Source organism: Cannabis sativa, chromosome 8 (genome assembly GCF_029168945.1).
Source record: "Cannabis sativa cultivar Pink pepper isolate KNU-18-1 chromosome 8, ASM2916894v1, whole genome shotgun sequence".
Classification (NCBI taxonomy): Eukaryota; Viridiplantae; Streptophyta; class Magnoliopsida; order Rosales; family Cannabaceae; genus Cannabis; species Cannabis sativa.
Genome location: NC_083608.1, coordinates 36,086,487 through 36,111,215, shown reverse-complemented (window position 1 = coordinate 36,111,215; position 24,729 = coordinate 36,086,487). Strand labels below are relative to the sequence as shown.

General features: G+C 34.7%; 2 protein-coding genes across 2 annotated transcripts; one reads left to right on the top strand and one right to left on the bottom strand.

The window, feature by feature from the left end:
* On the bottom strand, nucleotides 1-20,662 carry LOC115700547 (uncharacterized). Its single transcript, XM_030628108.2, has 20 exons — nucleotides 20,305-20,662; nucleotides 17,490-19,367; nucleotides 16,891-17,332; nucleotides 16,227-16,615; nucleotides 15,752-16,123; nucleotides 13,833-15,485; nucleotides 13,165-13,278; nucleotides 12,936-13,073; nucleotides 12,372-12,860; nucleotides 10,959-11,942; nucleotides 10,552-10,677; nucleotides 10,309-10,452; nucleotides 8,136-10,220; nucleotides 6,161-7,741; nucleotides 5,748-5,966; nucleotides 5,550-5,669; nucleotides 5,113-5,331; nucleotides 4,915-5,034; nucleotides 2,456-4,813; nucleotides 1-2,355 (listed from the first exon to the last, which is right to left on the bottom strand). Exons 1-20 carry the CDS (start codon nucleotides 20,344-20,346, stop codon nucleotides 1,711-1,713), a joined length of 14,118 nt encoding a protein of 4,705 aa, XP_030483968.2. The 5' UTR covers nucleotides 20,347-20,662; the 3' UTR covers nucleotides 1-1,710.
* On the top strand, nucleotides 316-2,111 carry LOC115700548 (methyl-CpG-binding domain protein 4-like protein). Its single transcript, XM_030628111.2, has 2 exons — nucleotides 316-622; nucleotides 707-2,111. The coding sequence occupies exons 1-2, from the start codon at nucleotides 323-325 to the stop codon at nucleotides 1,346-1,348; spliced, it is 942 nt and encodes a 313-aa protein (XP_030483971.2). The 5' UTR covers nucleotides 316-322; the 3' UTR covers nucleotides 1,349-2,111.
* Nucleotides 20,663-24,729: the final 4,067 nt, after the last annotated feature.

The window sequence follows — 24,729 nt, the reverse complement described above, 5'->3', positions numbered from 1 at the left end:
GGACTTTGAAAAAAAAAAAAAAAGGGAAAAAGAGCACCCTCCATCCTCCTGGAGATGAAACTTGGAGCCCGAATGTCAATGGAGTTTGAGTTGTACTCAATTTTCTCACTTGCCCCCAAAATATTCAACAACCAGTAAAGCAACGTCGTCAGTGGTAAGCTCTCTTTCTTCTCCGATTTCTCTGGTTGGAATGCAAAACCTTTTTCTTAAACAGATCTCATATGAATTTTACAATTCCACTTTCTTCTTTGCATAAATTGTTATGCATATTATTTATTTGGTTATATATATGTATTTATATATCCGAAGTATTGGGAACAAAATGGAATTAGTAGCAGCAGTGGCAGTGAATGAAAAGACAAAGCACCGCTCGGATAGAACGACACCGTTTCAACAACCCAACTCCGATCACAAATGGCGCGTGGTTTCTCCCTATTTCACAAACGACGATGAAAACACAAAAATGATCGTGTTGAACAAGAAAAGGAAAAGGAAAAGGAAGAAGAAGAAGGTGGTGCAAGAACGAGTGATTTCACCCTATTTTGAGAAAGATCAAGAGAAGAAAAGATTGAAGGAAGACCCAGAAACAGAGAATTTGAACAAGAAGAATGAAGCATTAAAGGTGGTAACTTGTTCTCAACTGGTTTATTCTCAGTTGGTTTCTCAGAAGACCTATTATGAGTTGGCTTCAAAGTTGGCTTTTCAGGTGGTTGCTCATTTGAAGAAAGAGGAAAAGCATAAGAAGAAGAAGAAGACAGCAATAAAGGTGTCCCCTTACTTTGAGAAATCACAAGAAGAAGAAGAAGAAGATGTTGATCCGGTTGTTGTGGGTTTGGGTAAAGAGAAAAAGAAGAAAAGCATTCTGCTTTCTGCTGCAGAGAAGAGAAGCGTAGCGTACGAGAGGAAATGTTGTGATAACACATGGAAGCCTCCTCGTTCTGATATTGGTCTTCTCCAAGAGGATCATGTGGATGACCCTTGGAGGGTTTTGGTCATTTGTATGCTTCTTAATCGGACTACTGGTATTCAGGCAAAGCAGGTTATATCAGATCTGTTCAATTTGTGTCCCAATGCAAAAGTTGCTAGTGAGGTTAGCTCAGGAGAGATAGAGAAGATTATACAACCTCTTGGTCTGTTTCGGAAGAGAGCTGTGATGATAAAGCGTTTCTCGCAGGAGTATTTGGAAGAAGGCTGGACCCATGTCACTCAGTTGCATGGTATTGGCAAGTATGCAGCTGATGCATATGCAATATTCTGCACTGGAAAATGGGATTTGGTTAAACCTGCTGATCACATGCTTAATTATTATTGGGACTTTCTCTGTAGCATTACTCACACTCTCAAGTAGTAATATAGTTTAGTAAGCTTTATTGGGTATTCTTGTATCCACTAGGAATGTTTACAGAACAACTAACTTTGTAAATATTTGGATTGTTGAAGAAGGATATGATATATTATTAGTTCCCTTTCAAAAAAAATATATCCGAGGTATTTTAAGCAAACTCCATATAACATTTCAGATGTTTTTGTACAAAATAACAAAACTCAAAATCAAGCTGCAAAACTGGTAAACCACACTCTCACTCAATAATAATAAAAAAAACACAATCAACCCTCTTTCACCTTATTCAAAGCATTAATCAAACAATTGTGAATCACCCATATATGTACGAAAATAATAAATATTTTTGGGAACCCAAACTGAGCTTTCTAACTGCTGCTGGGTTGTGTTTTGGTGGTGGTGGTGGTGGAATGGGAAGACTTGCCAGTAATGACTTTCTTGACCTTGGAGATAGAGTGTTTCACCTTTGACCCAACCCCTGAAAATATTCCTTGAGATTTCTTGCGTGCAGCTTTGGCATCAATGTCTTTTGAGGCATGTACTAGGATTGGTGCATCTGGGTGGTCTTCATCTTCATGTTCTTCCTCCTCTTCTTCATCATCTTCTTCATGGATTTGACTGTGTTCTACCTCTTTGCTGCTTTTTGGCTCCTTTTCTTTGGATAAGTGTTCGACCACTTGGGTTTTTTCTTCTGTTGAGCTTTGTATGAGTTCAGATAGCGAAACCACTGCTTCTTTTTCTTTTCCACATTGCTCATCTTTGATTTCTCTATCACCAGCCCACGTTTCGTTTCTGGTTTTTATGTCTTTTGATTCCACTCTCTGTGAAGTTTCTTTAACTAACTCTGGAAGAATTGGTGGAGAATCCTTATCACTGGTTGTGATTTTTTCTGCTCTGATCTCTGCTTTGTCTGCTTCCTTTGGAGTTTGGTCTTTGCATGTTTCATGTGTGCTTTGGGCTTCTTCAACGATGAGACTCTCTTTCTTGTGTGAAAGTTCTATGCTTGTTAATGCCTGCATATGAGATTAATCGTTAAACTATTTTAACTAACAGCGTGTTTGGGCAAACAAAAGAATAGAATAAGGAAAAGAAAAAGAGTTGTCCGTCACTAACCTCTTTGTCTAAAATCACCTTTGATTTGTTTTTTTCTGCTTCAGTAATGGTCTCACGTTGATTTTCTTCATTGGTCAAATCGGTTGTTGCTAACTTGAGATGATTTTCAAAGATTTCAACATTTTCAATAGTGGTGAGCGATTCATGGCTCTGTGTTCCTTCAGAGATGAAGTCGGAAGCTATCTCACGCTCACCAATATCGAGAGTGGGAGCTTCCATGGCTGCCCTTATTGGTTCTGCATTTCCCTTCTCTTCTTCAGTTTCTCGTGGCTCTGTTTTCGGCACTTCCTTGTGGGTCTCGCTTTCTTTCTTAGTCTCTTCATTTAAACTTCCCTGTATGTCGTCACCAGCATGAATCCAAGACTCAGATTCAGAGACTTGAATCTTCTTAGGCTGTTCCTTGTCAAAGCATATCTCTTCAACAGTCTTTTTAACTCCATAATCTTTCAACACCTCTTCATCTTCTTCAATATTGGTGACTATTGCCACAGCCTCATGCTTGTGTTCGTTGGGAATCAAAGTAGAAGAAGATGATTTCTGAAGCTGCTCCGTTGATATACCAGCAGGGCCAGCCTGGTCAGTGATGAGTTCATCTTTGTCAACTGGGAGAGGTTGGTCGTTGGATATCTCTCTGTTAATAACTTCCTTGTTTAGAGAATCTTCTTTCGACTCTCTCTCAGTAGATTCTGTGATTTCTTCCACTGTTGAAACAGAGACTAAAAACTCTCTGGTCTCCTTTTGGGAACACTTCTCTTCATCTTCCTTTGTGATCACTTCCACCACTGTTGTGCTTTCTTCTTGTACAAGCTCCACTTCCGCTATTTCTTCAGAGCATTTGATTATTTTTTCCTCCGGTTGAGCTTCAGTTCTCTTCAAATTAGTTTCATGCACTATTTGAGATGCACCTTTGTTTTTATCTTCAGTTTCATTAGAACCCATCACATCCACGATTTTGATCTCCCTGGGGTTCTCCTGCAAGCATGTCACTTCCCCTGTTTCTAGAGCACGAGAGTCTTTTATATCCTCACTGTCTAGAATATTCAATGCTTTTTTGTCCTCTTCATCTGCATCCTTGAATGTGGTTGTAGTATCATTCTCTTGCTCCTCAGACAATGGTATTTGAAGTTGATCATTTGATATCACATCAGAGATGGCCTGGTTGGTAATGCTTTCATCTCCATTTAACACTGTACTTGGAATTTCTACAATTTCTTCTTCAACTTTGAAATCCTTAAGCTCTTTCTTCAAGTATGTCTCTTCTCCTCCATCTTTTGCCAATGAATCGTTTACCTCATTGTCAAGAATTCCCAGCTCCCTCGTGCTATCCTGTTCTGTCTTCTTGACTGCTTCAGTAGCTATAGGTTCAGGCTCTTTTGTAAGTAATGCAGATGACAACACTTCTTCAACTTGTTCTGTTGAAATTGGGCATGTGACTTCATCTTCTCCAACTGCTCGAGTGCTTTCTTGATTATTATACTCGGGCAATGTTTCAGGAGCTGCTTTGATATCTTCTTTACTTTCATCTGTTCTTAGCCTTTCCTCAGCCACCTCATGGGGTTCTGGCACACTGTGTTCTCCTTTTGTTAAGGGAGTTTCTTCCTCAATGGAGTCGCTACTTTGCATGTCAGATTCTGTAATTACATCTTCATTCGTCTTGATGGTGGTTTCTATTTCTGTTTCATGTTTTTGGTGCTTAGGAAGTAATGTAGAAGATGGTGCTTGCAGTTGCTCTTCTGGCATTCCTTCTTCAAGACTCTGACCATTTTTTATTTCATCTTCTCTAATTTTATCTGTGTCCAGATTTTCCCCTTCTAGGATTGGCTTAATTGTATCTACATCTCCAATGGCAGCGTATAGTTTGGCTTCTTCAACATCATTTACATTCAAATTCTCCTCCACAATATCCTCTATCTCCATGTCTTTTTGTTTTGAATGCTGAGACTCCAAGTCGTAGGACCTTTCTTCAAGTTTCATGGTTTCCACTTTGTCTGGTATAGAGCACTCAGATTTGGGAAACTCTAGATTCCTTTCTTCTGGTTCATTATCAAATGCGTTTGCCGGCCCATCAACCTGTTGAGCTTCCTCCATACTTGTCATTTCCATTGGCTTTTTGACAGTTAAAATGTCACTCTTGTCCAAACCATTACCAACTTCCTCTTTGATTTCCTCTTCAATCTTTTCTTCAGGTAATGCAATGCAGGTTTGTCTGTTTATGCTTTCTTCGTCAGGTGGGTTTGTGACAAGTGTTTCATCTTTCTTGGTAGTGTTTTCTTCTGTGTGCGAATCCACACTTGATGTATTCTTTTTGGAGTCTGTAGCTTTGAGAAATTCAGTGATTATTGGGTCAGAGCATGTCTCCTGTTTAGTAAGATTCTGGTTAATATAGTTAACTTTCAAGAAGTAGCTAAGTTAAGCAAAGCACAAAAATAAGTACGTTTTTCATGATGATAGTAGCTGACCTTAAAGACTCTTTCATCTTCATTGGACTCTAGATGAAATTCTCGCAGGTCGCTCTTTCCATCAATGATTTGTTCCTTTGTCTTTTCACTTTTGATATCTTTATCAACTCCCTCGTGCACCTTTTTATCAAATATAAAGTGTTAAAACAAAGGGACACTTCAGGAGACACTTAAACTTTTCTTAAGGTAAATACATACCTCAGTTGTGATGATCTTATCTGTGCTTTGTGTTTCACCGACATAATTGCCAACCATCAATGTGGGCTCTACTTCCCTGCTTGTCACCTTTGTGTGTTCAGAATGTTCTCCCAATGTTTCACTCTTCTTTGTCAAAGTAAGTGTTTCTTCAGTTTGATCTTTGTGAACTGATTCAGATGAATATAAAAGCATCTCATCCAGATCACCTGGTTCAAGATTCTGAATCCATGCTGATAAATTAGCAAGTGAACAGACAAATACTGGCTATATCTTTTACAGGAGATGAAATTACATAAATAGCATATAACCACATTAACTTCTTTGTAATAGAAGTTAGAAAACATTGAATTAATAAAATGGTCATATAAATTAATATTTAATAACAAAAATGTAGTTAAACATAGCACAAAACGTTTTTCATGTTTATTTTAGCTGACCTTGAAGACTTTTTCATCATCATTGGGTTCTGGATAAAATTCTTCTAGGTTGCTCTTTCCATCAATGATTTCTTCCTTTGTATTTTCAGTTTTATTAGCTTTATAAATTCCCTCATGCACCTTTTTATCAAATGTAGAATGTTAAAACAAATGGAAACTTCAGGAGGTGCTTAAACTTATAATAAGACAAAAATTTACCTTAGTTGTGATGATCTCTTCTGTGCTTTGTGTTTCATTGACATTATCATCAACCATCAATGTGGGCTCTAATTTCCTGCTTATCTCCTTTGTGTCTTCAGTGTTTTCTCCCAATACTTCACTCTTCTTTGTCAAAGGAAGTGTTTCTTCAGCTTGATCTTTGTGAACTGATTCAAATGTATATGAGAGCATCTCATTCAGGTCACCTGGTTCAAGATTCTGGATCCATGCTGATAAATTAGTAAGAGAGTAGAGAACAATATTGGCTATAGCTTTTACAGGAGATGAAATTACAATAAATAGCATATGACTACTCTAGTTTTTTTGTAATATGAGTTGGAAACAATGAATCAGAAAAATGATCATTTTAATTAAAATGTTTATTACAAGAATGTAATATTGTTGCAACTAACCTGGTTTCTAGGAAGTTCATCAGTCCTTGTGTTATTTGCTTCCAAGTCCAATAATGTATGTACCCCTTCTGTATTCAAGCTGCTTTCAGAGGAATCACCAGTCTCTTTCACATTGAAAATCTTTACTGATTGCTCTTTTTCTTGTAGAGATTCTAGGTCCTTAATGACTTCCCTTTTTGCGATTACTACATCTTCTGATGTAGTATTGATTTTGTCACTGGTAATCTCCGAGGTAATATCCAGCTCTCGGTCCATTTGCATTTGACTGTCTTCATTTGCAACTTCCTGCTCAGTATCACAAGGCTCCAATGTACGGTCAACTTCCTTTTGCAAGAACCCATCTTCTCGGGCTGGTGCAGTAATTGGCAGCTTTGCAATTTCACATTCGGTTTTATCTGTAGTTGTTTCCTCTGGTGTCTCATTTGCTTCAGTTATCATGGGCTCAGTTTCTTTTGACAGGACTGTAGAAGAATCTTGAAGGTTATCCTTCGGCAAGCCATCAAGAAGTTTCTCAAAAGGAGTGATTTCTTTCACTTCTTTTTCTATATTTTGTACACATTCACTTGTTATTGTTGGGATCTTCTCTTTGATGTCTTCTAAATCCGAATTTTCCTTATTCTGTACATCGCCACCAACATTGCTTGCCACACCCTTCTCTTCAGGAGCAACATCAAAATTGTTTACCTGCCCCTTGTCATTTTGATCAACTGCGTCATCTTGATCAACTTCCTTCAATCTCGTTTCTTCAGTTCCCAAACCTTCGTTTACACCAAAAGTTTTGATGTTTTCTTCGTTCCTTGCTTTGTTTTCATCGAAGAAATTTTTTCCACTCTCATTTCCACCTGAGACAACATCAACATCTACATTGCTTATTGAACCCTCATTTTCAGGAATAATATCAGTAGTTTTGACTAGTTCTTTATCCCCTAGTTCATATTCTTTCACACTTGTTTCTACATTCACAATTTCAGTTGAAACAAAATCATGTTGTAAGTCGATGTCTACACTTTCTGTCAAATCTTTTTCTTCACTAGCAATAGTAGAACTTTTGACATGCTTTTCATGATCTTGTTTGACTTCCTTCGAGCAAGCTACCACACTTTCAACTCCAGCCGAGACAAAGTTAGATTGCACTTCAATATCTTCCCTGTTTTCTGAATTTGAGGTTTCTTTAAGGTCTTCAATCACTCCTTCCACCTCCGTACAGGTAACACTTGTGACATCTTCATTTGCTGATTGTGTCTCACTTTCTTCATGCATAACATGTAGCAAATTATCAAGCTTTTCTCCTGCTTCATCTTTTTGTGCTGCTTCTTTATCTTCTTCACTTGTTAATGCTACATTCATATCTCTTTCCATGGCTGTAACATTGTTTTCAACTTCGACTTCCACTAATTTGGTAGAGCAATTATCATCAACTTTATTCTCCTCCTTTAAAGCATCCACTGGATCTAGTTTCTTATCAATTGCCTTTTGATCTTCTATATTCACTAATGAGGCACCAACAAATCCTTCAACATCCTCTTTTATGTTGCATGGAACACTTTCACTTGCTCTAGCTGTTTTTAACTCTTCTGCAATCTACCAAAAGTGAGTTTCAAATTAGATAATCAATCTTGAGTTTTTTTAGAAAGGGAACTAGGCTTGATGTGAATTTCATGATCCTTAACATTTTATTTGTTTTATTTTTCGACACAACAAATGTTATATCCAAAGATTGGAGAAAATTAGGAAAGAAATTAATGCAACTATCCTTACATATTTTGAGATCCGTTTTTCTTTTAATTATTTATATTTTCATTTGTAGTATGTATGAAAATATTTGCATAAAATGTAACAAAAAAAAAACTTATGTTGTAGATGGTCACAAACAATATTTACTTTTGAAAAATGCAGATGCATAATTCATAATAAGTTTCATTTGCTTCCCATAAAAAGTTAAAACTGATATATTACACTTATATTATAAGCATACCTCGTTTTTTTCTGGATCAGTTGTGCTATTCAGATTCTTTGCCTCTTCTTCTTTCTTTTCTGCCTTTGAGGTTTCTTCAAGGTTCTGAACAACTTCAACTTCCAAACATGCAACACTATTTGCAATGTCAGATATCGCACCAATTTCTATGTTGTCCAATCCCTTCTCTGTAGGGACATCATTATAAGTTCTGTCCTCCTCCTTGTTATCAAGTTCTTCTTTCAATTTTTTTTCTTCATTCAAGATTTCTGGTGAGGGAGAATCTGATTGTACTTCAATATTGCATGCCAAGCTCTTCCCTTCAAGAGTAATACCATGTTCTTCTTTATTTGGTTCAACTCCATTGCCAGGTGGACTATTCTCTTCAAGAGCAGTGTTGGAGCAATTGACATGATCTCCATGTTCTTGTATGGCTTTCTTCAAATGAGAATCTTCACTCTCTATTTCAGCTGAGCCAAGGACAGAGTGAACTTCACTAGTAAGAGTAGTTACCAAGCACTTCTCTTCAGGAGAAATATCAAAGTCTTTGACATCTTTTTCCATGATGGGTTTGTCTTCCTTCAAGCTTGTTCCTTCTTTCACAATTTTAGTTGCAACAAAGTCATCTTGTACATCTAAATCGACATTGGTGGCTGGACTGTTCTCTTCAAGAGCATTGTTAGAATCATTGAGTTGCTCTTCCTTTTCTTGTATGGTTTCCTTCAAGAAAGAACCACTACTCTCTGTATCAGTTGAGACAAAGAAAGTTTGTACTTCACTAGCAACATCAGTTACCAAGCACTTCTCTTCAGAAGCAATATCAAAGCTTTTGACATCCTCTTCCATATTGGGTTCGTCTTCCTTCAAACTTGTTTCTTGACTCCCAATTTTATTTGAAATAGAGTCATCCTGTACACATAGATAAACATTGATGGGTGGACTATTCTCTTCAAGAATAGCAGTGGAACCTTTGACCTGCTCTTCATGCTCTTGTGTGGATTCCTTCAAGTAAGGATCTTCACTCTCTATTTCATCCGAGACAGAGACATATTGCACTTCACTAGTATCAACGATCACCGGAGACTTCTCTTCAGGAGCAATGTTAAAGCTTTTGACATCCTCTTCCATATTGACTTCGTCTTCTTTCAAGCTTGTTCTTTCATCCACAATTTTAGTTGAAACAAAGCCTTCTTGTACACCTAGATCGACATTTCTGGGTAGAATATTCTCTTGAAGAGCAACGCTAGAACCATTGACATGCCCTTCTTGCTCTTGTGTGACTTCCTTCAAGCATGAATCTTTACTCTCTATATCAGATATAGATTGTACTTCACTAGTAACAGTAGTTATCAATCTGTTGTCTTCAGGAGCAATATCAAAGCTTTTAACATCCTCTTCCATATTGGGCTCACCTTCATTCATACTTGCTTCTTCATTCATAATTTTATTTGAAATACAGTCATCTTGCACATTTACATCAACATTGTTGGGTAGATTATTCTCATCTGGAGCCGTTTCACAACCTTTTACTTGCTCACTATTATCAAGCCTAACTTCCTGCAGGCTTGTTTCTTCACTCGCAGTTGTAGTTGAGTGAGCAATATAATAACTTTTGGCTTCTTCTTCATCATCATCCAGACCTTCCTTCAAGGTTGTTTCTCCACTCACTGTTCCAAAAGATACAGAATCAGATTGCACATTGGTTTCTATATTGTTTTCCTCTTCAGGAACATCATTGTAACTAATGACGTGCTTCTCGATATCTGGTTTTGCTTCTTCATGCAAAATTTTTGGCAATATAGAAACTGCTTGTGATTCAACATCTACATTGTTTTCCAACCTCTCCTCTTCAATGACATTGTCATGATTTATGACCTCCTTGTCTTCGTTATCTGATTTTACTTCCCTCAAGCTTGTTTTGTCGTTGAGAATTTCAGTTGAGATAGAGTCAAATCCATGTACAACAGGTTTTGTCTCCTGGGAGTTTTCTCCTGCAACTTTTTCTTCCGTTGGCGTTGCACTGTCCTCTAAGATTTTAGCTTTTACATCCTCTACCAAATCTGTCACTTCATTCTGTTCTTTGAGTGCAAGGCACATGTCTTCTCCCTGTATTATGGAAAATTGTTAGTAGACAAAAATAATAAAAAAAAAAATTAAATCAAGTAATAGAAAGGACTTTCAAATGCATCAGTACCTTGTCTATATTCTTTGAGCTTTCCTCAAGCACTTCTTTTTCTTCTAATAGTGATGAAGAAGAGAGTTCTGTAGTTCTCTGATCGTATAAGATTTGTTCATTTCTTTCCATACTTGGAGGTGCTGTCTCCACTTCAGTAGTTACCTAAAAGCAATATAGGAAACAAGATGTTTAGTACATTTAGAAGATCAAACGTGTAGCTATGTACCTTATGTTGGGCTAAAATTCACAAATAAAGCAAACCTGAGTTTCTTTGGACTCTTTAGTGGTTTTTGTATCAATAAGATTTGGGTGCAAGTCCTCGACATTATCAAGTTCTCTTAATGCCTGTTCATTGGTTTTTGGCCCCATACTAGGAGTCTCGAGCACCTATGTGACAAATTAGTGTTTCCAAATATAAGAGCTAAGATAAATATATAAAACTCAAAGAATCAATAACAAGGAGATGATAGTTTAAATGGATCTTACTTTCCTTTTTTTAGTTTTCTTAGCATTGTTTTTTTTTTTTGGGCAGCACAAATTATTAAATGGTACTATTATTTTGTGCCATAAGGAAAAAAGATTCAGAAAAATGAAAAATAAATGCAATCATGAATACATTAGTACCATTTCATCGAGGTATACATAATTTATATTTATAGTAGTCATACCTCAGTGTCAATTGCATTATCCATGGTCTCCTTTTCTTCCATGATTTCTGTTTTTGAGGTTTCTTTAAGATCTTCAATTACTCCTTCCACCTCTGTACAGGTAACACTTGTGATATCTTCCTTTGCTGGTTGTGTCTCACCTTTTTCATGCGTAACATGTAGCAAATTATCAAGCTTTTCTCCTCCTCCATCTTTCTGAGCTGCTTCTTTATCTTCTTCACTTGTTAATGCTACTTCTATACCTCTTTCTGTAGTTGTAACATTGTTTTCAACTTTGACTTCCACTACTTCGGCAGAAGAAGTATCATCAACTTTATTCTCCCCCTTCAAAACATCCACTAGATCTAGGTCTTTATCAATTGCCTTATGATCTATATTCACTAATGAGGCACTAACAAATCCTTTAACACCATCTTCTGCTTTTGAGGTTTCCTTAAGGTTTTCAATTGATCCTTCCACCTCCGTACGACTAACACTTGTAACATCTTCATTTGCTGGTTGTGTCTCACTTTCTTCATGCATAACATGTAGCAAATTATCAAGCTTTTCTACTGCTTCATCTTTTTGCAGTGCTTCTTTGTCTTCAATTAATCCTTCCACCTCCGTACAGCTAGCACTTGTAACATCTTCACTTGCTGGTTGTGTCTCACTTTCTTCATGCATAACATGTAGAAAATTATCAAGCTTTTCTACTGCTTCATCTTTTTGCAGTGCTTCTTTGTCTTCTTCACTTGATGATACTACTTTCATACCTCTTTCCGTGGTTGTAACATTGTTTTCAACTTCGACTTCCACTACTTTAGTAGAACTAGTATCATCAACTTTATTCTCCTCCTTTAAAGAATCCGTTAGATCTAGCTCCTTATTATTTGCCTTCTCATCTTCTATATTCACTAGTGAGGCACCAACAAATTCTTCAACATCATCCTTTGTTTCGCATGGAGCACTTTCACTTGCTCTAGCTGTTTCTAACTCTTCAACAATCTACGAAATGAGTTTCAAATTAGATTAGTCAATCTTAAGTTTTTTAGAAAGAGAACTAGGCTTGATGTCAATTTCATGATTGTTTAACATTTCATTTGTTATATTTTCATCTTCACAACAAATGTTATATCAATAGGTTGAAGAAAATTAGGAAAGAAAATTAATGCAACTAACATTACATATTTTGAGTTCCATTTTTTTTTAATTATTTATATTTTCATTTGTAGTATGTATAAAAATATTTGCCTAAAATGTAACAAAAAACTTTTAAGTTGCAGATGGTCACAAACTATATTTACTTTTAAAAAATGCAGATGCATAATCTATAATAAGTTTCATTTGCTTCCCAGAAGATATTATCAGGAATCTTTAGTAGAACACACCATAAAAAGCTAAAACTGATATATTACACTTATATTATAATCATACCTCTTTTTCTGGGACAATTGTACTATCTGAATTCTTCACCTCTTCTTCTTTCAATTCCGTCTTTGAGGTTTCTTCAATGTTCTGAATAGCTTCAATCTCCAAGCAGGTAACACTATTTGCATTGTCTAATATAACACCAGTTTCTATGTTTTCCAGTCCCTCCTCTTTAGAAACACCATTATAAATTTTTTCCTCCTCCTTGTCATGTCTTTCTTCACTCAAGATTTCTGATAAGGGAGAATCTGACTGTACTTCAACGTCTACACTGGTTGCCAAGCTCTTCTCTTCAAGAGTAATATCATGACTTAAGACCTCCTTCTTGTCATCTGGTTCCCTTGCTGCCTCATTCATGCTTGTTTCTTCAATACGAGAATCTGTAGTATCAAAGTCCTCATTTGGTTTAACACTGCATTCTATGGTTTCAGCTTTTATTTCCTCTACCAATGTTGTCACCTTATTTTGCTCTTGGAGCTCCAATATCGCGAGTTCCTGTTTTATAGATAATTCTTAGTGACCAAAAAACATGTATTAGCAAGCTGAAAATACACTCAAAAGCCTCATTACCTTTTCACTTTCTTTTGAACTTTTCTCAACCATTTCTTCTTGAAGAGATAAAGAAGTTTGTTTCGCAATGCTTTGTTTGTCAAAGTTTTGTTCTTTTATTTCTATACTTATAGGTGTTGTCTCCACTCCAGTTATTACCTAAATGAAAGACAAAAAATAATTGTTTTGGTTAAAAGATCATTTAGCTATTTTCTCTTTCAGAGGCTTTACATTCTCAAATAATTTATACCTGCGTTTCTTTGGTGTCTGTCTCAGTAATCTTGGAGTACAAGTCTTCATCACCATCAAGCTCCCTTAATGCATGTTCTCTGGTTTCTTGGCTTGCACTAGTAGTCTCGAGCACCTGTATTCCCAATCATCACCAATTGAAAATAGTGTATAATACAAGTGAAAATTGTTTTCTTGGTACATTATCTTGTAGGACTAGTGCCACTCATCTTACAACCATAAAACATAGAATTAGAATAAAGAAAAATAATGCTATCATTGCTATGACAACATATTTTGATCCCATATTGAAAAATTTAGCTACATATTTTTTCACAACAAACATAGGGTGACAAGATTAGTTATAATATAAAATAAGGCCAATGATATATTTGTACAATATGGAACAAAAATTTGTATGTTGGGCATGAAGTTTAGACTACACGTGGAAACACATATGTGAGATCATTCAAGTAAAGTTTTGTTTCCTCTGCTTTTCAACTTCCAATTTTGCATGGCATTATAACTATCTTTTGAAGCATCAATGGACTGATATCGCTCGATACAGTGACTACTATTTGTGGTATTATGAGTGTTTTAATCACACAAGTTATGGTGGGAAAAAATTATCTAACGCAAAAGGAAAAAGAAGAAAAATTTAAAACACATAAAACTTTAGTCTAATCATACCTTTTCTTCTGTATCATTAGCGTTTTTCTTTGCCTTTTCTCCTTCGGTTTCTGTTTTTGAGCTTTCTTCATGGCTGTCAGTTATTCCTTCCCTTTCCATGTAGGTATCATTTGTAGCTGCTTCAATAACTGACTCCGTCTTACTTTCTTCAGGTGTTACAAGTAACAAATCTTCAAGTTTCTCCCTTCTTTCGTCAAACTGTAGTGGGTGTTGATCTGTTTCACCTTTTGATGCTATATCTGTACTTCTTTCTGTGGTTATAAATTTGTGGGTTTCCTCTTCTTCCAAATCTTTGGTAATCAGTGTGTCATCAACTTTAGTCTCTTCTTTCATGGAATTCATTGGATCTAGCTCCTTGTCTATTTCATGTTGATCTTTTTGCTTCATTGACAAGGCAACTACAAAGTTTTCAGCATCTTCACTTGTTGGCTTCTCAGTTTCTTCGAGCCTTGCAAGTAGCAATTCTGCAAGCTTCTTCATTGGTTCGTCTTTCTGTAGAGCATGTTGTTGATCTGTGTCAGATTTTGATGCTATATCTGTACTTCTGTCTGTAGTCATGATTTTGTTATCTTTATCTTCTTCTCCTGCATTGATAGATAATGATTCATCAACTTTAGTCTCCTCTTTTATGGCTTCTGCTGGATTTAGCTCCTTATCTACTTCATGTTGATCTTCTTGTTTCACTAATGAGGCAACATCTAACTTTTCAGGATCTTCACTTGCAAGTTCTGTCTCAATTTCTTTGGCCGCTGCAAGTAGCAAATCTTCAGGCTTCTCCCTTTGTTCGTCTTTTTGTAGAGCATATTGTTGACTGATCTCACCTTTTGATGTTATACTTGTACTTCTATCTACAGTCATTATTTTGCTGTCTTCATCTTCTTCCACTGCTTTGGTAGATAACGACTCATCAACTTTAGTCTCCTCTTTTAAGGTGTCCAATGAATCAATCTCTGTATCTACTTCATGTTGATCTTCTTGCTTCAATGATTTGGCAACAACAAACTTTTTTGCATCTTCACTTGCTGACACCGTCTCAATTTCTTTCGGCATTGCGAATAGCAGTTCTGCAAGCTTCTCCCTTGGTTCGTCTTTCTGCAAAGCATGCTGTTGATCTTTATCATCTTTAGATGCTATATTTGTGCTTTTGTCTGTAGTGATGATTTTGTTGTCTTCATTTTCTTCCACTGTTGTGGTAGATAATGTGTCATCAACCTTAGTCTCTTCTTTCAAGATTTCTGTTGGATCTAGCTCTTTAACTACTTCATGTTGATCTTCTTGCTTCATTGACAAGGCAACTACAAACTTTTCACCATCTTCACTTGCTGGCTCTTTCTCAGTTTCTTCAAGCCTTGCAAGTAGCAATTCTGCAAGCTTCTTCATTGGTTCTTCTTCCTTTAGAGCATGTTGTTGATCTGTATCACATTTTGATGCTACATCTGAACTTCTGTCTTCATTTTCTTCCATTGATTTGGTAGATAATGAGTCATCGTGTTTAGTCTCCTCTTCCAAGGTGTGCACTGGATCTAGCTCTTTATCTACTTCATGTTGATCTTCTTGCTTCACAGATGAGGCAACAACAAAGTTTTCAGGATCTTCATTTGTCTTACATGGAATGCTGTCACTTGCTCCAGTTGTTTCTAACTCCTCGAAGATCTGCAGAATAAATTGTTTAGTTAGAGTACAATTTATCTTCTTCACTACATCTTTTGATGTACTAGATATTTAATGAAGAAACCAGAAAATTATAATTGGAAATATGCAGCAATGCATAGTTAATTTTATTTGATATTCTCTACCTAATTATAGTCCATAAGCTTTTCAAGCTCAATCATTTTCTTTTCTAGTTACCGAAGCATGGGAACATTATGCAAGTACGATTCACAAGGAACCAATATATTAAAAAAATTTAGAAGTCATACCTCTACGCAGGTTATATTTCTAGCATGTTCACTAGATGGTTCTGTCCCAATTTCATTAGGTGTCACTTGTAGCAAACATTCAAATTTCTCTTCTGGTTCATCTTTCTGTACAGCCTGTTGATGATCTTCTTCAGATTTTGATGCTAGCTCTAGTGGTCTTTCTGATTCTTTGACTTCATCGCTATCATTGTCATTCAAAACATTGGTAGAGAATTTTCCCTCAACTTTATTCTCCTTTATCAAAGCTTTAATGGGATCCAGGTCTTTGCCTTCTTCCTTAACTGATGAAGCATCAACAAATATTTCAATGTCCTTTCTTGTTTCACATGGAATGCTTTCACCTGCTCCAATTCTTTCTCCCTCTTCAACAACCTGCAAAATAGATAATTTTCAAATTGGTCACTAGACTTAACCTAAAAGTCTAAACTTTTCCAATTATACAAAGCTGGTTTGATAATGTTTTGCATAATCTAACCTCTCTTTTGGACATTTCTGCTTCATTTTCATATCCTTTTAATGTTTCTTGCACATTCTCTGGTGAAAATGCAGCTGTATGACCTTCCTTTTTGATCTCTGCAGTGTATTCTTCTTCATTTAACTTTTCTGCATCTTTTACCGTGTCTTGATTTCTCTTACTGGTTTCACCTTGGATTGTTTCTGGTATAGAAAATTTGACATCATCAACAATGTGTTCTTTATCAACATTTCCTTTGCTTTCTGATTTTTGGCTCTCATCATCACCTCTTGATGTCAAGGCTTCATCCTCATGAATCTCCACTTGAACACTTGGGTTGTCCGTCATCTCTCTTACTGTGTCGTCGACTTTAATGTCATCTAACATTGAACCTTCTTCAGTTTCATGACCTGCATCATATGCAAATGCATTACTTCTCTGATAAACTCCAAACATTATAACATTCTCATAAAATATATTATCTATTTTCCACTCTTAATCTCCATATTTAAATTTCTCCTTATTGTTTCCAATGGTAAACACTATAATTATTGATTAGCTAAAACAATTTTCCCAACTTGCATATTTTGGCCTTCGACCTATAGTTTGATACAAGTTTGCATTTTCTTGTCACAACATAGATGCTTATACTGGATAGATAGAGAAAAGAAAATCTAAAACTTACTTTTTGTAGTGAGTTCTTGTGTGTCCACATCAACAAATTCGGTCTCCTTTTTCACCTCCCCTGATATGTCCTCTCTAGCAGCTTCTGTCTCTAAGCTTCCTTTAGAGTGCAATCCACAATCCTCCTCAAGCTTCTCAGTGCTTTCACTTATTTCCAGTTCTATTTTAGTTTGCACTGTTCTCTCGGATGTTGTATGCTGCAAATTATCTTTCTCTAAGCCTTGATAGACTGATTCATCTCCATAAGGCTTTTCATCTGTTTTGGATGTTTCGTTTGTTTTGTAATCTTCTTCATGCGATTCTTGATCTGCTTTGTCAACCTTTTCTTGAACTTCTGCTTGTTCAACCAAGAGACATGGTACATGTGAATTGTCTGCTTCATTTATCAGGAATTCAGCTACTGTACTTTGAATCTTATTATCTGAATGAATTGACAAGGGATTCTGCTAGAAAGAAGAGGCACCCGTTAGTTATTTGTTAGAAAAAAGTATAATGTAATGTCAAGAGATAAAACTTTTAGAAGGACCTGATTTACTATATAAATTTCATTTAGTTTAAAAGCTTTAGAAACTGAAAGAAGAGGTTCCAAACATGTATTACCATAATCTCTGTTTCGCACTCGCAAGTAGGGTCTGGTTCCTCTCCCTTCTCTTTGTTCTCAAAGATTTCTTCAATGTTTTCAGTTTCTCCATCCTTGATGACAGAGGCAATTGTTGCAGAATCTCCACCAAAACCTGCATGGTTAATCTCAGAAATCACGTTCAAGTCTGTTTGAAGCTTCTTTTCTTCTGGTTTATTTTGCTGCAACAAACTATCGTCTATGTGCTCCTCATCCCTTGTAGAATCCAATTCTGTAAGTTCTTCTGCTTGAATGAGTTTGACAGTACTGGTACCCTTGGCCAACACAGAACCAGATACCTCTGCTTCTTGTGCCTCCTCTGCTTCAGCCCCATGATTTCTAGAATCCAAGTCTGTAATTTTTTCTTGGACGCATTCGACAGTACTATTAAAGTCATCGGTGGCTACAAGATTGGATCCTTCTGTTTCTTGTGCCTCCTCTTCTGCAGCCTTTGTTATATCCAGCTTCTCACCTTGTTCATGAATGTCTTCTTGTTTCCTGGATGAACTGTCAAGATCATGTTGAGTGGTGCAGACTAGAACAGTTTCCTCAACGACCCCAGTTGGCTCTGTAACTTCGATTTTGCTCTCTTTGGCAATGTAATCTGACCTGCTTTCAGAGTACTCTTTAAGAATTTCTGCATCGCTTAATTCTCGTGAGCTAATATCTTCTTCTTTTGTATCAAAGAGAGTAACTGAGCTGCTCTTATCCTGCAATTCGTTTTCAATTGGATTTTCATCTTTCTCTAGTTTGCTTGTTTCATTATCGTCTTGGTTTGTCTCTTGGCATGGTGTTCCAGAAACCTCTTTATGCTTCTCTTCTGTAATTTCAGCATCTCGCTCACCCACTTCATCTGCCACAAGTATCTTTTCAAGTTTGTCCTTCACAGGGTCTCCAGCTTTATTACTCTGACTTTCTTGACTTAAACCTGTGGTTGAGATGGAGGCGTCCCCAGTACTGTCGCACATTATACGATCTTTCTCATCTTCATTGCCAATATCTTCACTAGAACAAGTTACTTTAGACCCTCTCTTCTCAGTCACCAAATCAATGCACTTGTCTTCCTCCTCGATGCCTTTGAATTCCCTTTCTTCTGCATATTCTTCTGATTGATCATCTCTGCTTAAGCTCGAATCAGGGGTATGAATTGAGACCTCATTATTGTGATCGGACGTAGCCTCTAATATGCTGGGAACATCTTTATTAATTAGCTCTGGTTGGCTTTCCTCCATTTTCTCTCTTTCATCTTTCTCCGAGTCTTTTGTCTCCTTTTCAGTACTTTCTTCATCAACAGAATCCTGCTGATGCAAGATTACACTCACATTTTGATCGAGAATAATCTTATCCTCCATGATTTCTTCTCGTTCAAACTCAAACTCTGTCTCTCCAACTTCTACAGCATGCAAACTCGTTCCAATATTATGATTTCTTTCATCAAAATCTGACTCCTGGTTTTTCTCTTCCACTAATTCACCGTCTCTTGCTGCTTCTTGTGAAACCTCAAATTCTTGGCCTTCTTGCATATGCTTTGCTTTCTTCGAAATCTCTCTCTCAGATGAATTCGGTTCGTCAACCAGACAACGTTCTGGTTTACTAGCATCTTCTTTGCAAACAATGGGAGCTGAGGGTGCTGTCAAAAAACTTCCATCCTCTAAGTTCCCAAAGTTTTTGCCAACTACATTCTTTATGATTTCGACCTTGGTGCTATCTGAAACTTGCTTGTTTTCTGATACGACTTTGTTAGTTTCAGAATTTTCACTTGTATGACTTTCGCATTTTTTCAATTCCACAGAGATATCTTCATTGACAGTTTTTTCAAACTGTCCAGTAGTTAAGGACACGTCTTCCGCTTGACCTTTCTGCATGAAGAAATTTTACTTACATTAGATTTGATAAAGGCAGAGTGCCAAAGTTGGACGTGAAAAAAGGTACTTATAGTCACAATTTTCTCTCATTTTTACTTTAGTAATGAAATTAAATTGCACACACACACACACAAAAACCATATCATAGCTCTCTTTCACTTTAAATGAGGCCAGATTCATAGAAACTATTATTTCAGACTAGGCATAAATGTCTTTCCTAGATCAATTTAAAAGATTTTGATAACTTGAGAAATTGTGTGACGATCTGAGAGTTGTCTTAGAGTAAGCTTGATTTATTTAGCTTTGTCTTATGAATCAACTAAAAAGTGAAAGGCCAATTCCATACATGGCAATTGGAGTTTCTTAAAGCTAGAATCACCTTGATCCGTAAATATTATGAAAATTGGACCTCTTTCTTCTTGATAATTTTCACATTCAAATAGCACTTTGCAGGTGTAAAAACAAATTTGTAATGAAAAAATGATTAAAAGAATCTGCTATAGCGTGAAAGAAAGCTAAAAGGCTGTATTGATTTGTTATGCATAACAAAAACAAAGCTTTAAACTAAACCATATAGTTTAACTAGTGTTCGTTGAATCTATTTATGCTTTGATGGGTACTTCATGCACTGGCCTTTTCCTCTATTGAAATCAAATTTGTAGACTATCTAGTCAAAGGGGTGAAACAAAGTAAAGATAATTCCCTATTCTTCTATATGTTAAATGATCTTGCAATTTTATTAGTCATCATTTATAATGCTAATTATTCTAAAAGGAAAACAAGTACAGAAAAAACATGATGCAGTTTAGAATCTTTAGGATTCTATAAAGTATATATCCTAGATATTATATCATCAAACAAAATCATGACATGCAAAAACACAGGAAAAGCTATTTGACAAAGAATCGATCAAGGTTCTACGATAACATACCGTATCTAATATGACATCCGGAATACCAGCTTCAGTTGCCATTCATATGCTGCAGGAACTAGTTGTGTTCAGGGTGAAACAATATGAAATAAATATATAGTTTGATCCCAAACTCAAAAACTAGCTTGATGGCTTTTGTTTTTCTGATAATTCTGTCAACTTTTTAAGTTGACCTGTGTATTTTGAATTTTCTTTCTTAACTTTTTGGTTTGAACATTAGATATCTGTAGTGTTCTCCTGGTACTTAAGTTGCAAAAAGTAGGCAGTTAATGACAAATGCTACTTGATATATGTTAATGTAATTGATGAGTTGGCCACTAATACAGGGGTCCTACATTGATCATTCATATACTTTTTTATGAATCCTGCTTTAGTGAAACTCCACAGTCTTTTACATCAATTTTCTTAGGTTGAGAACACTTCTTTTTAACTTTCAGAAAGAGACTACCTATACGTTTTAATAGTTTCCTTTTTTGTCAAAATGGGAGATCATATGTGGTTATAGAGTCATTTCTTGAGATGGTGAAATTTTCTTTAAGGACCACCTCAGATTTGGACTGCTGATCTAGACTTTATTATTTATTTGAGTTGTTATTTTTAATATCAAGCTTCATGATTATGAATTATGTAAATGTATGGTCGTATTAATTTGATTTTTCTCCATATTTAATTGATAATGAGATTGGTCCATTATCAAATATGAAAATATTTTTGAGTCCTTGCTTGCTGATCTCGAGTGCCTTAAAAACTTTTTTCACTTTTAACTTTCTTGGAGTTGGAGTTAGCTATTAGTAGAAGTATCAAATATTATCATCATTTTATTTTATGCTCTTGGCATTTTTGTTTAGCTGTCTACCACATAATACACATTAATATCAAATATTTCACTTTTCACAGTACAAATTGGGGACTCCTTGGTTAATTTCAGAGGGTAATATAATTACTATATGAGATTAGATCTTAGATGTCCAAAGGCAATTAATTAAAAGGAAGAATTACAAAGATGCAGGTGGCTCTGATTGGCTATTTCTGAAATGAGTCTAAAGATTTTATTCTCTTTTAGGATAACGATGAAAATTATGTTTAAATACATACAGAAAGGGTTGAATCTTGTGTCTTGTGGGACAACATATACATGTGTTGGAGGGTCCACCGTTAGGCCATCTAGTCATCCATCTCACTGAATATCAACTCCTACTTGGAAAAGTATTAGTTGTCCAATACAGTTGATAATTAGAAATTATAACTAACCACCATTCTCAACATGATGTTAAATTATTACTATGTTACTAATACTATAGTTCATTAGTTTGATACAATGTATATTGAGAAATACTAAGATTTAACTGGAAACTTGTGATGTCTCTTAGTATTTGTTTTTTTACTGTACTTTAGTTTCAGAATCTATTGATTCTCTTTATCATAATAAAAGCCTATTGATAGACTAGTTTTATCCAGCTAGGTCCAACATGATAGTGTGCTAATAAGTTGAGATTTATGTTATATATATGTTGTTCAATTATTCCCTTCACAGAATTTCCATGTAAAAGAATGTGAGAAACCAACCATCGGTTAATAATTCATTCTTTCATATGTAAAAATAATTGTTATTAAGTTGGAGCTAGAATTATATTTATTTACAATTCAATGACGAAACATATACTTAAAAACTTAAATATATAATAACACAGGAAAGGCCAGGAGATAATGTTAACTTACAAAAAAGTATCCTTAGATAAAAGCTTCCTTTTTTGTCACGCAACTTTATCTATTATTATAGTGTTAACTTGGCATTAAATTAAATCTAACACAAATTGTTTTCAAAAAAAAAAAATCTAACACAAATTTCTTTATTATGTATATTAAGAAATAATAATAGAGTGAAGAAAATAACTACTTGTGTTGATAATACATCTAACTACTTCAATTTTAGAAAAAAAAAATCGAGGAACATAAAAAGGGGAAAGAATAAACAAATTCAAAGCTAATAAGTGAGAAAGTACAAATTTATTTGATTTATTTTCGTGTTATGAATATTTGAAAAAGATATGCGAAAAGAATTTATTAAATTCCTTTTAAAAAACAAATAAAATTAAGTTTCATGTTAGAATTTAGAGAGAAAGAAAAATCTATAAATGAAAAATTGTTTAAACTATTAAATGAATGATCTCTTTTCTCTTCCATTATTTTTTAAGGAAAGCTGTTCTCTTATCTTTTTAGTGATTTTTTTACAAATACACAAAAATAATAAAAAATTACAAAAATATGGTTTCATGAAATTTTAAATATTTTTACGATTTTTTTGATTTTATTTACAGAAAATACAGTCTTTTTATGTTGTAATTTTATTAATTTGTTGTTGATTTTTTATTATTTATATGTTATTTTTTGTTGTTATTTTAATGTTATTTTTATATTACTTTTATATAGTTTTCTTGTTGTTTCTATAGAAAATTGTAAAAATATATAAAAAAAAATTATATAAACGTAAAAATGTAATTTTTTTTTTAGAAAAAATAAATTGTATTTTATCTAATTATCTCTTTTTTTATACATATATTTACTTGTATATTAATTAGGGGTGTTCACTAAGTATCCGATCCAATCCAATCCGCACGATCCAATCCAATCCAATCCGCAAAATGCGGATATCCGCACTTGCGCGGATTGGATTGGATTGAAAAATCTAAAATCCGCACTTGTGCGGATTGGATGTTGTTTGACCTCAAAAAGTAACCGATCCAATCCAATCCGCACTTAATTATATATATTTTTAAAAAATTATAATATATAATATATATTAATTTTCTAGTAATATTAAAAAAAAAAAAACACATACTTCTAATTTATTAATCTTTTTTAGTAATATATTGAGTTAGTGTATTTTATTTGTTTTATAATAAAAAACACTAGAAAAATTATTCTATTCACATAGACACATACACACAAATTTAAATATATATATATATACTAACTTATTTATTTTAGTAATAAATACATATATATTTTAGTGTAAATTATATATTGACATATATGTATATGGGTTTGATTTATATATAAATGGAGATGGAAATAGATTATTATTGGAGATTAAGAAACAATAGTCTTATTTTAATTTTTTTTCTATGAAATATTAAATAATTTATTATTAAAAAAATAACCGATCCAAAATAACCGATCCAATCCGCACTATTGCGGATTGGATTGGATCGGATTTAAACTATTATGCGGATCGGATTGGATCCAAAATATGAAATCCGCACTTAGTGCGGATTGGATGTTGTTTGACCAAAAAAGTGCGGATTGAATCGGATGAACACCCCTAATATTAATTTTGTTTCTTAAAAATCGAGTGGGTACTTCAATCCGATGTGGATCAGTAATATTATTATACTATATAATATATTTAGTACAAAAGTGTACTCCCCTACGACTCATTGGATTTTGACCTTTTGAAGAATAATCGAATTAGCATGCAAAATACGCATGGGCCATGTACATAATAACATATATAATACAATCTTGAGAAATTTGCCACCCAACATGTTATTTTTTAATAAAAAATTGGTTCAATTTGTTAATACTTTTGTATTAGATTCTTCAATCGAATTGTAATGTAGTAAGAAAGATTAGTAGATTTCTATTCTATATATTATAATGGTGATGTTGAACTCTTGGTCCTGGAGGCTGAAAATGGAATTGATAAAGTTGGGCGGTCCACCAGCTAAAATAATTGATCTTGATGAGTCATGGCCCTGGCCCTACTTGTGCCGCCCTAATCGCCAAACCATTATTATTACTACAAATTGAAACTAATATAATATAATATTTTACCCAACAAATATCATTCAGAGCCAAAAAATTTCATTGGTGCCATGTCAAATTATCTGTCACTCTGTCATTGCTCATGTAAGCATATAATAATAATAATAGCTACAAAAAAAGTATAACATTACAAGAGAAAAATCCCTATTAAACCGACCAAACCAAAAGTACTTGTTATTCTTCACCGCCCATATACGTTGTTGTTCATTTGAAAGCTTTCTACGAGTATTGTGATTAGGTACCAGTGGTGGCTATCACTTTCTTAACATGTCACGTTGCGCTTGGTTAACGATACTCCCTAAAAGTTATTATATTAAATTATATTTAATTCGATACTTAATTAGGCCGATAGCGATATTATTGGCGTAAAAAAGTCTTTAGCTTGTATTTGGTGTCCTTTAGTATTTCTCTTCAATATATTAGTGGGTCAGAGAGAATGCTTGCATGGTGCATCAACTATTCCTTATTATCACTAAATTCTTTATTATATCATTTTTTTTTTGTGGACTTTAAGGTTACAATTGTATGCCTAATAAAAATTAAAATAGGATTACCTGATATTATTATCCTTTGAAAATAAATCGATCAAGGTCATATTTG

Coding starts and splice junctions, on each gene's coding strand:
- LOC115700547 (XM_030628108.2), bottom strand. CDS start 20,346: ATGGCAACTGAAGCTGGTATTCCGGATGTCATATTAGATACG. Junction 13,279..13,832: donor CTAATGATACAGAAGAAAAG/GTATGATTAGAC, acceptor TTGGGAATACAG/GTGCTCGAGACTACTAGTGC. Junction 2,356..2,455: donor AGGTGATTTTAGACAAAGAG/GTTAGTGACGGA, acceptor TCTCATATGCAG/GCATTAACAAGCATAGAACT.
- LOC115700548 (XM_030628111.2), top strand. CDS start 323: ATGGAATTAGTAGCAGCAGTGGCAGTGAATGAAAAGACAAAGCACCGC. Junction 623..706: donor AGAAGAATGAAGCATTAAAG/GTGGTAACTTGT, acceptor TTGGCTTTTCAG/GTGGTTGCTCATTTGAAGAA.